Here is a 13,724-nt window from a genome sequence, read left to right as displayed (position 1 = left end):
CTGTAGATTGAGTAGCATGGTAGGGATAAACTGTCAAAAGTGTACGTAGTTCTCAAGTGCAGCAAGTGCAGCCACAACATGTGAATGCTTTTTTTCATGTGCAAAAACCTTTCACTTGGCTTGGCTGAATATTCAATTCTGATTGGCTGGGTAGTGCAAATTATTTTTTCATATTTGCCTGGCTATGAAGGAGCACCAGCAAAAGTTTAAACAGGGTTCTAAATCAATGCACATCAACAGTCTGACTTGGGAAAACAAAATGCTGACAAATCTTGTTTTTGTTGTTCTAAACGGTTTCATCATACTTCAAACAACCTCCCAATCACATCTCACACAAGGGATGTGTCCAGCCACTGCCAACTGTCAAGCACAGTCAGCGATGTCCATGAATGACTGTAGAGCAAGGGTCACCGACCCTGTTCCTGGAGATCCACCGTCCTGAAGGTTTTCACTCCAACGATAAAACAGCGCACCTCATTCAACAGCTAGAGCAGTGCTACTCAACTCCATGTTCTGTGGGCTGCAGTGTCTGCAGACATTTGCGCCTACCGTGTGCTAAACCAGCTGATTCCACAAATTAGCTTATTATCTGAACTAAGCAGGTAAAATAATCAGTGAAGTCAGGAGGTGTAGCACATGGCAGGCATGCCTGCAGACACTGCAGCCCATAGGACGTGCTGTAGCGTTGAGTTGGGGAACTCATCAAGCTACTAATTGGGAGAATCAGGTGGGCCAAATGAGGGTTGGAATGACAACCTACGGGATGGTAGATCTTCAGGAACAGGGTTGGTGACCCCTGCTGTAGAGAGTATAAGTCTAGTTACAGCTTGACAAAATGCAATAGTTAGCTATTGATAACAAACATGCTGTTAGCAAGCAAGCCGGGTTCAGCTAGCTAGCTAACCTGGTTTAGAGAGAATAGAAAGATGCACTTGCTGCTGAGTGGTATAGTGTTTGGGATATTTGCTGGACTTATGTATCATTGCCATTGCAATAGAATTGCATATTTTAAAATGCATGTTTTGATTACAATTATGCTTTTTTTGTTGGTAAGCTGTTGTATACGTGTGTCAACTGGGCCCGGTTTGTGGGAAAGAAGCAGGGGAATCTGAGGACTACACCTACTGGTTAAGTTGGCAGCAATTTTAAAAGTGTGCTTTTTTCTTAGACCGGGGAACAGTCACGTCATAAGAGAGAGCTGTGTGTGTGGAGCCAGATGAAACACCAAGCTGATTCATGCCTTTTTTATTTTCATTTATTATTTTTGCCTTGAACCTGTGAGGGGGATGGGCCAAGTCTTTTTGTTTATTTTTAGTTTCGCTCTCAGTTTCTCTCTTCCCTGCACCAAATGACAAAATAAAATGCCAGTACAATCCAGATTTTTTGTATCTACCTGTAACCTGCTCTTCTGTCCTCCCAGGGGTGTCACAGCATGTGACAATAAGCATCACCTGTGGTTTCGTAAATCAAGGCAAATTTACTACCTCCACAAAAGGCATTCAAACTACGTAATCCCAGTGCCTCAGTCATTATCCCTTACATATGAAGTGATTTATCTTGCAAGAGAAACAAGACTTGACTTATGAAACCACAGGCAATGTTTTTTCCCCCCCACACAAGAGCAAACCAACTATGAGCTGTGAAAACACACTGTATCTGCCAGCGTGACCAGGGCTGGCTGCTTCAGGGATGCTAGCTGCCAGGCGGTCATTACTGCAGCCAAAGCCATACAGCTTGAAGAGCTCCAAACTGCACTCACCACCAACCAATGAAAAGAAAAGAAAAACAGGTGAACACCGGTGACCTATGGCAAGTTTTGTAGTAAAAAGAGCAGAACTTTTATATATATATTTTTCCATCCATATATTGTCTCGCTGTTCCCACTTGCTGCCACAAAATACAAGGATAGCTGGGACGCAGCCATTGCTAAATGCAGGGAACCAGGTCACTAACACCCCCAAAAAAACAACAACCAATGAAACTATCATCATTTCATTTTTGCTGGAGGAGGAGAGGGAAAGAAGATAAGTCTGTCCGGCACAGAGCCATGTCTAATCACAGTGTGCCATCCCTCCTTTTCCTTCTTCGCGAAAGCGAGACAACTTTGCCCCTCTTGCAGTTCCCTCCCGCACGTGCTGGAGGAATGAGCCTCGCGTTCTCGCACATCCATTCTGTTTGAAAACAAGATTAAGCACATTCCCTTTCATCTCCTTCTCTCTCTCTCTCAGTCTTTCTTCTGCAGGGACTCTTGTTTACGCTGAAAGCCTCTCGCTCTCTGAGGCTGACGGAGCGCTTTTCGCAGCAACTCCGCTTCCGCACAGCTTTCAGCGGGGGATCCGTTGGCACAGCGGGACGCCCGGAGAACGAGGCCCACGGAATCGTGACGCCGCGTCTGTCGGCTTGTTCGTCAAAGGGTCTCGACACGCTGCTCTGCTCTGCGCTGTCGCGATCGCTTTCTCCACCGTTCAGCCTCCACACAACGCTACACGCAATGTTTATATTTCTTTTAAAATTAAGCTTCCACAACTTACACATTTCCAAGTCATACTCAGACTCATAACATACTTCATATTGAGCCTGAAAAACAGAAGGTATATATCACTAGCCAGGTTAGTGGCCTAATGGGCCCTAATTTTTGACACCTTGCAATATAAAGGTCATAGCCAAGTATCTGGCAGCTATGTGGGGGAAAAGAGGAATACATCTTAATTTAAGAGTTATTTTATAAACCTGAAGCACAATGAACAGACGATGTTGCCACCTTCATTCTTGGGTGACAACCAATGGAGACCATAATGGCCAAAATAAATGTGTTCTTCTGTGCATGCTATACGTGCTGGACATGCTAAATTCTAGGTCCGTCCAGTCTGTGCACAGGGGGTTGGGGGGTTGAGCAGCGATGCTAATGTTGAGCAGAGTCTCTCTGTATCATCAGCTGCCTTACCCACAACCATCATTCCGCGGATTATTCCCTTCCAAACAAAATGCTGAAAGAGCCTTCAGTCTTCTGAAAAGGAAATCAAATTTTCTAGTTGCAGGTGTGAAATCATTGAGCTACAGTGCTATTTTCACGGAATGAAGGCCTAAGGAATAATGTGCTCACTGGTTTTATACTTCTCATGCCTGTTACCGGTAACCAATGTTCCTAAAAAGCTGTCTGGCCAACGTTTACTTCTAATTTACTGACCGGAAACACTGACAACCCACTTCACACACCCCCCCCCCCCCCACAATTCAACGCTGCTCTATCCTGACCTATGAGTGATGTTCTTGTCTAGTCTGATCTAAACAGCTCTGCAGTAATCTGTGCAGCCAAACTGAAGTTTGACGATGAGAACCTGCTTGGTAGAATCTCTCTCCCTTTCAGGTAAAACAACTGAAAATGAACAGTCTGAAAAAATAGAGAAATGCTCAGAAGTGACATTTATTTCAGAAATGGCCATGTGACCAAGCGAGATGCACTATAATATAATAACAGTGACAGTAATGAATAAAACACAGCAGGCTTGGATTAACATCTGCTAAACTAACGAACCAAACATCATTAGGGTGAGCTGGGCCAGCATGTTGCAGGAGGGTTATTTATGCAATAACACAAGAAAAAGAGTGACTTACCGTGAGATAGGTTAGTACAGCAGTGACATTATGTCATGGTAAGACATGACTTCCAAATGTATTGTGTATTATTGTGATTATACAACAGTTTTACCAGCATGTTTATATATTAAAAAAATGGAAAATCTACGATATGATACATTACCGATAAAGTAACTCCTATTCAATTAATTGCAGCACAGGACAAGACTAGCCAAGCTAATTCAGCTCTGGCCAGCGGAGTAAAGGTCATGGTGATAACATTCCTATCACTGGCATGTCCTAAAAACCTATTAATAATTATATGATTAATCAGCCTGGACCTTTTCTATGAAATTAATCAAAAACATTTTACCTTACTGAAACAAGTCATACATAAGGACAAAAGCAAAAATATGGGCAATAATTCCAACCTTGGAAATAACATAATCTATATTTCAGAAAAATGATAATATGCTGTTTAATTGAGACATTTTTCACAAATGCATGAAACATTTTAGGTTTAAAACTACACATTTCTGATGTTAGGTTGATCTCAATACTACAAGCCTAGTAGTAGCATTATCACTACTAGTATTAGGAGGAGTTGCAATGGCTCCTCCATTTTAAGATGTTAGTAACAGTGTTATAATCTGTGAATTACAGGCTTATAATATCATTATGGCACTATTTTCTGTTCATTCCAATTCCCCACCCGTTTGGAAATCGAAATGGCGAGCGCAGGCATATACCACTGCTACAGTGTGTTCTGCTGTTTCATAAGCACTTTCACACTCCTAAACACCTAAAACAGCAGGCATGACTGTTGCACAGGCGTGACTATGACTGGAGACAGGTAGTGCGTGACTGGGACTGACTGGGACTGACAATGACTGTGACAGAGGCAGAGGCAGAGTTACAGAGTTACAGAGTTGGGCGGCCTTACCACTGGGAGTTGAAGAGGTTCTTCACCCCGACGGAATACTTCTGTTGCTTCCTCCACTCCTCCCTCTCGTACTCCGTCACCAGGACCTCGTTGGTCACCGTGGCAATGCCGAGGCTGTCAGCGAACAGGTTGGCACCTCTGTCTGTCAGCATGACGTGGTCCGTCTGAGCCCGCCCCATTTCACAGGGCAGCAGGAAGAACAGTGGAAGCATCGGAGCTCAGTTACTGTACCACGGACAGGGAAACTATTCTTCTTTTCTTTAACCCTTTCAGTCCCAAGCTGAGTATGAAGTAGCTCCACCATGTTCCAAGGGGTTTTGGCTTTGGTTGAGAATATTGAGAAAGTTGAGATAATTTAGCAGTTTTAATAGGCACTCAATAGTTTAGCAGTCATTTTGATTGGTTGAAAGGGTATAAGCCCACTTGGGACTGAAAGGGTTAAAAGGAAAACAGGGCAATCCACCATTGTTTTGTACCGAACAGGGTTAGTTGTTTATAATGAAAAGGAAAATATTAAACACTTATTTAATCTGTCTACTTGCCCCCTTCACTGGTATAGACATGGCTTCTGCCATCAATTCTTTTGAGAAACTCACTTTTCAATACCTGCTCATTACTGTTCAAGGAGATAAAGTGGGATCATCTGTTTATGCAATTCAAATTACACTGAACCAGAATGGCGCCTGTGCGCACCCACCGGCAGTGTATATTATAGGGGTTCCTGGGCAGCAGAGAAGAAACTGCAAATCAAAGCACAACTTATCGAGCCTTCACTTACATGCTGAAACGTCATTGATTCCATGATAAATCGAAAGGCTTTTGCGCCGGAGATAAGCCGTTACATGTCAGAGTAACAATGGCAGAGGAGCTCAGTGAAGGTTAAACAGAGTTTACATTGACCTGGAGGAGTGTGTGCGTTTGTGTGTGTGTGTGATGTGTGAGTGTTTGTGCCTGCACGCATGCGTGCTTGCATGTGTGTGTGTGTGTATGTGGGCGTGTGTGCATGGGTGTGTGTCTGTGTGTGTATGCATCTGTGCATGTGTGACTCTGCATGTGTGTGTGTGTGTGTGTGTGTGTGGGCACGCTTCTACCCAGTCTCCTGAGAGAGAGCGATTACACAAAAGGCTAACGTGAGACAACAGTCGTGAAAACCCAGTGCCATCCATTATGCTGGGAGCCCCAGATGTCACCCTGAAGCAGAGGGATTAGGCCTTTGTTATGTAGCATCACGGCCCCTTTACGCTAACCGATGAGCATGCCACAAGCCGCTGACACATTACCGTGACCCGCTCGTTATAAATGGTAACAAGATCCATACTGTCTGAGTCACATCTCCAGTTAAATCTATATCTATGGCCTGAATTCCCTCATTCACACACAATTCAGACCTTCCCCTGATACAGAACAAGGGAAGCGGCCGGCCTTCAATTTGCCCAAGTGCGATTCTGCCCTTTTCTCTCCAATATTTATCAGCCCTTCTTTCTACTCAAGTCGCACCCCTCACCTCTCCCACAAATGCTGGGTGATGTGAATTTTCCTTACAGCGAGAATGCATTTAGGATTGCACAAAGAACAACACACACGCAAGCATGCACACACACACACACACACACAAAGAAATTATCCTTATCTTCTAAAACGACAGTGAATGTGATGGGGGTGGCACAGGATTTAGGGCTGTATGAAAAAAGGACCATCTACATAACACCGCTAAGTAATCGCAATAGCTTCTGAAAGTCAGTTTGATTCAGTACCTCTTCCATAAGCTGAGAACATGTCTTGGCCCATTTACACACTTCCGAGTAAGTGCTCCCCTATTTCCTATCTGAAAGCTTAAAAAGCCACAGGACTGACTCACCACACAGACAACACCCCATCCACTCTTTACAAGCACATTTGCCACCGTTTATTTATAATGGAGTTGAAGCCAGCAACTAGAAAGTGGATTTAGCTTCCTCCTTCGCAGTGAAACCATCTATTTTCTCAATCCTATTCCATTCTCCCTCTCTGTCTGTCTCCTGCAATGGAATTAATTCAGCCTGGTGATAATTTTTTGCCAAAGCTTAAAAACCACCTTAAACTGGATAGATTAGAAACCATACAGAGGACTGGGCTCCAGTGGGATGCACCTAGTCTAAGTGCTTTGAGTGGATGGCTATCATACCTGGGTTGAAAGCAGCCTACACATTTACATTTACATTTTAGTCATTTGGCAGACGCTTTTAATCCAAAGCGACTTACAAGTGCATAGGTTCTACCACAAGTCAAAGCATCACATCCAGAACAAGAAAAATACACCTGGACTGCTGTTCTAAACATATAGTCGTCATTATAAGTGCAATTTTTTTTTTTTTTTTTTTTTTTTTTTTTTTTTTTTTTTTTTTTTTTTTTTGGGGGGGGGGTTAGACAGGGATAGGGGTATCAGAAGGGGGGGGCGGGGTAAATCAGGAGGGGGGACTAAGGTAGAGTTTGAAGAGGTGTGTTTTGAGTCTGCGTCGAAATAGGGGGAGGGATTCTGCTGTCCTGACAGTGGTAGGCAAGTCATTCCACCACTGCGGAACCAGAACGGAAAACAGGCGTGAACGTGCAGCTCGACAGCCAGGTGCCCGTAGAGAGGGAACCGTAAGGCGACCAGAGCTGGCAGACCGGAGTGGTCTAGCTGGGGAGTAGGGAGTGATCAGGGATTGTATGTAATGTGGGGCAGTCCCCTTAGCAGCCTGAAATGCCAACACTAGGGCCTTGAATCGGATGCGTGCGGCAATAGGAAGCCAGTGGAGGCCAATGAGAAGCGGATAACAGGTGGAAAATCCAGGTTCAGGAAGTAAAAGACTTTCCCTGTATTTTGTTCCATCACCCAGATTTGCTAATTACTAGAGCACAATTCTTCAGCCAGGCGGTATAATTAATTACTGAAACAAGCTGGCTGCATTGACAGGTAGAAGAAACACATGGCAGAACTTTTTCTTTCTGACCCCTGGACCTTCCACCTCTGACCAGTAACAGTGGGAGTTTGTGGGCTGATTCTCACATCACCCAATAGGGACTCTAAATGGTTCAAACAGGAAAAGCCCATCCGAACTGCAAGAAGCAGCCCGGTCAACCCCACCGCCCTCCCTCATAAACGATTTAAAGTGATGAATCACAATTGGGGCCCAATAAATTCAGAACTGGTATCCTGGTAGGCAGCTGACAACATGAATCAGAGGGTTTAGTGGCACTAATGTTGCTCCACAATAGTCTCTTGTAACATTACTGAACTGAGATATTGTGTCCATTACAGAAACAAAGACTGAATTATCGCTCAGTGCCATTTTATGCATAGGAAACTAACCACACATGGTGTACTGAGTAGCCTACAGGCACAATTTTGTGCAAGAAAGCAGCTGGATTGTTGGATTTGGGCTTGGATTATATTAGCGAGCAAGATAACTACTTAGCTGAAGTAGTTATATATTTCAGAGCAAATTTCAGCAGACCCCCTCTCTCTCTTTCTCTCTCTCTCTCTCACCTGAAAGAATGCTAAAAATGGCAGAACAATGTCTGATTTCAATAATCACTTTCAAATAGAAACAATATGGTGCATTCACGCAATGAATTTGCCAGCACCATGTCTGTGATGATGGTGTCTGTTCTATACTTTGTCATGGTTATATATGAAAATAAATTCTACTTTCACAACTGTGAGAAGATGATACATAAATTCTGCTCAATGTGTCAATGTAAATGCACAATTAAATGTTTTGACTACACATGATGGTAATTTTTGCGTAATTTAAATAAAACTGAGGTCTGGTGGGTCAGAGTGGGAGGTGCAAAGTGTTAGGGTGGTATAAGCATCATGGGCCAGCTTGTGTGTGACAACACAAAGCCAAACAACTAATTTCCGTAAGCGGCCATGTTGTCTTTTAACTTCACATTTTACAGAAATACATACTGATGCAGCCTTGGGCTGGCAAAATATGACAATGATTATTGTGAAGTATTTTGACAATATTGACAATAATCACCGTCATGTAATGTATTGGCTTTCTTCTTTTTTGTTTTTGTAATCCGATGTGGTAGTGAACCTCCATACTTGGAATGCTTCCTGGAGAAGAAAAACAAAACATTACTATTTTTTGAGTGCTCATATGACAGCCAATCGTTTTCATGTAATCATGTGAAGTTTTTTTGCATGGCTGTGCTTCTGATTGTGCATCCACCAGGTGCCTCTCACCTCCTCATTACAGTGTAATTATACTGGTGCCCCACTCATATAGTGATGTTTTGACCCTATAGATCAGACCAGGCCCACTTACGGATAGTGCAGTTATAAAACATAGAGATCAGGCCAAGTGCACAAACTGATAGTGCCGTTATAGACCCTATAGATCAGACCTGGCCTACTTATGGATAGTGCAGTTATAGACCATATAGATCAGGCCTGGCCTGCTCATATAGTGCAGTTATAGACCATATAGATCAGGCCTTGCCCCCTCATAGAGAGCAGCTATAGACCCTATAGATCACACCTGGCCCCCTCATATAGAGCAGCTATAGACCCTATAGATCAGGCCTTGCCCCCTCATATAGAGCAGCTATAGACCCTATAGATCAGGCCTGGCCCCCTCATATAGAGCAGCTATAGACCCTATAGATGAGACCTGGCCCCATCATGTAGAGCAGCTATAGAACCTATAGATCAGACCTGGCCCCCACATGTAGAGCAGCTATAGACCCTATAGATCAGACCTGGTCCCCTCATATAGAGCAGCTATAGACCCTATAGATCAGGCCTGGCCCCCTCATGTAGAGCAGCTATAGACCCTATAGATCAGGCCGGGCCAATTCGCAGCTCTGCTGAGCCAGCTGAAGCAGAATGAAAAGCTAACAAGTCTCACCGCAACAAAACCCTATTCACAATGGAAGTCAACAGTAGATAGAGGAGAAAATACAAGGAGATAAATTGAACTTTCTTGCAAGAATGGGAGAAGCTCAGAGCAAATTGTAAAGCAATGTGCTTTCTCAGCCAAACATGCATCCCTTAGCTAAAGCCCCTTAATGTATAGTGACATTTTGCAACACAGCATTCCCTCACAGACAAAGAATCAGCTATAAACTGATTTCCGCACTCTAAACTGTGGAAATTACAACCGAACTCTGAAAAGACAAACTGCAAAATGTCTCAGTTACTTGGCAGCTTTTCTAGACACCCCGAAGCTGTGACTGTAGTGCAATTTCAAGGGACGTGAAGCATTGCCCGTGTGAAAAAGCCCAACCCCCAATGAGGAATTCTTCAAAACCTTCCTAATATCAATCCTGGCCCCAGACAATCAAGAAGTACAAAAGAACATTTCCAAATGATAATTTATTACATTATATATAGTTCCCTCATCACACAATCAAATCTCGAATAACTGATCTGTACAGAAATATTGAAACACAGCTACTCACAGCTTGAGAGGTTCAAATCTATAAGTGTAGTTTCAGACATACAGGCCAAGCCACATTCAGTATTTTTTTTTCCAGTCTGTGTCAGATTATTTCTCTATTGAAGAGGAACTGCGTGATATCACGTCCCTAAAAGCCAGAGCTTGTGTACATGGTTAAGGAGGCATGCATATCAGTGATGTCAAGAGAAAGAGAAGCTTGTTTCAGTGGAAGCTTGCTACAAATGGGCTGGTGGGGCCGTCCAAAGCTGATGAAAGAGCATTATCAATCGTGAACAGCTTGCCTCAAAACAGCTCAAATTTTTAAATGTCACGACAGTGTTGGAGATAGTTTATTCACACAAATGCTCTTCGCCGCAAAAGAACTGGATTGCAAGCTCCCGAGTGACGTGACATTTTCCTGCGCTGTCCAAGTTTCATGTTTTCTGGATCTGCTGAGCCCAATCAGGTCATTCTTGGACCGGCAGGGAAAACTGTACAGCAAACTGGCTCAATGAGCACTTGATTTAGCATTCCTCGAAGGGGAGGAACTCAAAGATGCTGACAGATCTGATGCAGTCAGTGTTTGTGTTCATGAGCAAACTGCAGCTGTACCAAAGGGAATGTTTTCAAAAGGAGGGTCCAGATTTTCTCATTGCGTTGTGTCAGTGTGGGTCAGATTAAGAAGATATTGCCATTCAAGACCAAAGAGAACACAAGTAAGTACTTATACTGGCAGAACAGTTTTCACAAGAAAATACAAGGGTATGCAGAAACAGCTACAGGTTTTACTTCTGGTTGACCTATATGGCACCAAAATTTACCAATTCCTTTGCTGACCACCAGCAGTTGCTAACTAACAGTTATTTACCTGATGCTTTCATCCAAAGTGATTTACACTTAATTAGACTAAGCAAGGGACAATCCACCCTGGAGAAATGTGGGGTTATGCTCAAGAGCACAACAGCTGCATGAATCTAATTGTGGCTATACTGGGGCTTGAGCTACAAACCTTCTGGGTCCCAGTCATTCACTATAGTCACTAGATTACATGCCCTCAAACCAGCTGCAACTGAGATGATGGAATTATAAGTGGGTGACAGGCACGTTTGATGAGAGAGGGAATCTTTCAGTTTTGGAAAGGTGTCGAGAAGTACCTCAAAACATAGCAGGTATTATTACATTACATTACATTATTGGCATTTGGCAGACGCTCTTACCCAGAGCGACATACAGTTGATTAGACTAAGCAGGAGACAATCCTCCCCTGGAGCAATGCAGGGTTAAGGGCCTTGCTCAAGGGCCCAACGGCTGTGCGGATCTTATTGTGGCTACACCGGGAATCGAACCACCGACCTTGCGTGTCCCAGTCATTTACCTTAACCACTATGCTACAGGCCGCCCTACGCGTACAGTTGAATAATGGATGGCAGGGTAGAATAATAGCTGGAGGACTGGGCTTGTAGCATGAAGGTTGCACATTTGATTCCCAGGTATTGCAAGGCACTGCCATTGCACCTTGAATCTGGGTCATTCTAGACCCCTGACCCTAGATGTTGGCCACACCAGCATGTTTCTCACTGGTCCTCTGCTGGTCACCTTTCCTGACTGCTTAACTTTCCTGATTTTGTATAATATTTACCCACTCTACATCCACCTAATTTCTTAGGTGTTCTTAGGTATTTCTCTTTAAAGTAATACTTATGCATTTGGGGAACTCGGGACTACCCTCTGTGTAAGCCCCATATGTGATGAATGGTGGTGCTTGGCATTGCGTGTTTCAGAGGAGAACACAAGCTTGTCTGCACTCTCCCAATACCGTTAACAGAAGTGTCTGGACTGATTTTATAGACTCAAGGAGCACGGTTATCTTTAAATAGCCAAGCTAAAACCAAGGAGAAGCAGGTAAATCAAAATCACTCAATGAGCCAGAGAAAAATAAGCCCCAGATAAAGTGTGACTGGATGCACTATGCATTTGTGAAGCTCAATGACTCGTTGTGCACTTATCCAAGCAACACTTTCATTTCTTTTAGTCATTTAAACAATAAATTGGCATTCGTTTTCAAATGCTATTGCCTTTTTATGTACTGACTGTTGATTCAGTCAATCTCAATAGTCTGTGCCCTCCAGCCAGTCAAAGTGGCAGCCTCAACAATCTCAACATTACACTGAAAAATAGGACATTTGCCAGTGTCACAATGCTACACATCCATCTTTCCCTGGGTTATTGATGGCTCTACTTATAATATCAGACCCACATGAGTCACAGAAATATAGAATTCCCAAGGTAATTCTCTCGTCCTTATTTGTTCACTGAGTAACGACTGACTGACATTCCACCATTATGTCCGCTTAGACATTTTTAAATATTAACGTGGTTATTAATGCCATTTTTCTCCATTGGTTGAAGTACATTTTAGACCACAGGAAAAGAACAAGAGGTCAGTGAAGCTTGATCACCACATTGATCAAGGACTGATGAATTTTTAATACCGAGCTGTTAAGAAGATCTGCGAGACCAAAGACCAAGGTCTTTCAGGGTGCGTTCGGCGGGGGCTCGGACTCGTCCATTTTCTACAGCCTGGGTCGCGGCAGGCTTTCGTTTCTGCTGGGTGACAAAATGTGAACCTCGGAGAGTGCCGTTCGGTTTGTGACACTCAACTGTCCTCTTATTCCTGTTTGAATCCCTGTTTAGTGACAGCACACTGTCAAAAACAGTGGAAAAGCAGGCTTGCAGACACCAGGAGAACAATTTTTATACAAATCGGGGGACAAAATGATGGCCATTAGGCCTAACAATCCAAAACTGCTCAGAGCCTTCCAGCCATCTGTTTTTTCCACAGATTCTATTTTTACAATGATAATATTGTGAAATAAAAGCGCCGACTCCCAATTCAACCTTCAACTAAATCTTACAGGCAAGTATAAAGACTGGATCCAACTCAAGGCTACAATGGACTGATTAGGAACAATAAGAAGCAAGGAAATAAATACGTAAAAAAATAAACAAGTAAGTAAATAAGTAAACAAACAAGTAAGAAATTAAGTTGAATAAATAAATTGGCCTTCTCGACCTCAATGACTCTGGGATTGAATCCTTAACAGTGGCAGGTCAGATAATTAGTTCTGTCGATAGAAATATAAATCAGATCGGATGGCGGTTGCAGCTCTCTCTCCCGACCGGGAGGATAATGAGCTCGTATTCTTAGCGTGTAAAGGCTGCTCCACTTCAGCTGGTGAAAAAGAGGGCACGCTGCGCGGTTTAAAAAAGTAAAAAGCCCGTAATTATATCGCCTGTCAGTCGCGTTCATTGAGAGTGTCAGAAGGATGAATAAATCATGGGATGTGCTATTTCAGGCCAGGCTTAATGCTGTGTCCTGCCGAGCCTTTGAAACGGGCCGCTGTCTCAACCTGTTCCCCATCCACATAACATCTCAAGCAGAGCAGACATTAGCCACGCTACAATATTGGTCTCCAGGTAGCTCAGAGGACTAGGATGCTGAGAAGATGTAACTTCTCACAAACTGGCTTTGATAAGCGGCCAGTTTTGTGTGTGGTAGCGTGTGTGCACACACATGTGCGCACATGTGTCTGTGTGTATGCTTGTATTCTGCTTATCTCACATGTATAGTAAGGTCCATAACTATTTGGACAGTGTTACAATTTATGTTCTTATTTATGTTCTCATTAGATTTGAAACGTCACCTTTAATTTGAGGATATTTCCAACCATATTTGGCGATCCATGTTGGAATTATATGTATCCTTTTTATACATATCCCACCCCCATTTTAGG

At 43.3% G+C, this 13,724-nt stretch overlaps 1 protein-coding gene across 1 annotated transcript in view; it reads right to left on the bottom strand.

Annotated features, from left to right (window-relative positions):
* The window catches only part of si:dkey-103j14.5 (isoaspartyl peptidase/L-asparaginase), a 51,054-nt gene that overhangs the window by 23,637 nt on the left and 13,693 nt on the right, over positions 1-13,724 (bottom strand). The window contains exon 4 of the mRNA XM_061228844.1: positions 4,520-4,683. Coding sequence (XP_061084828.1) covers positions 4,520-4,683 — 164 coding nt within the window. The remainder of the gene's footprint in view (positions 1-4,519; positions 4,684-13,724) is intronic.

Source organism: Conger conger, chromosome 18 (genome assembly GCF_963514075.1).
Source record: "Conger conger chromosome 18, fConCon1.1, whole genome shotgun sequence".
Classification (NCBI taxonomy): domain Eukaryota; kingdom Metazoa; phylum Chordata; class Actinopteri; order Anguilliformes; family Congridae; genus Conger; species Conger conger.
Note: the sequence above shows the minus strand (reverse complement) of the source record. Positions and strands in the feature narration are given on the sequence as shown.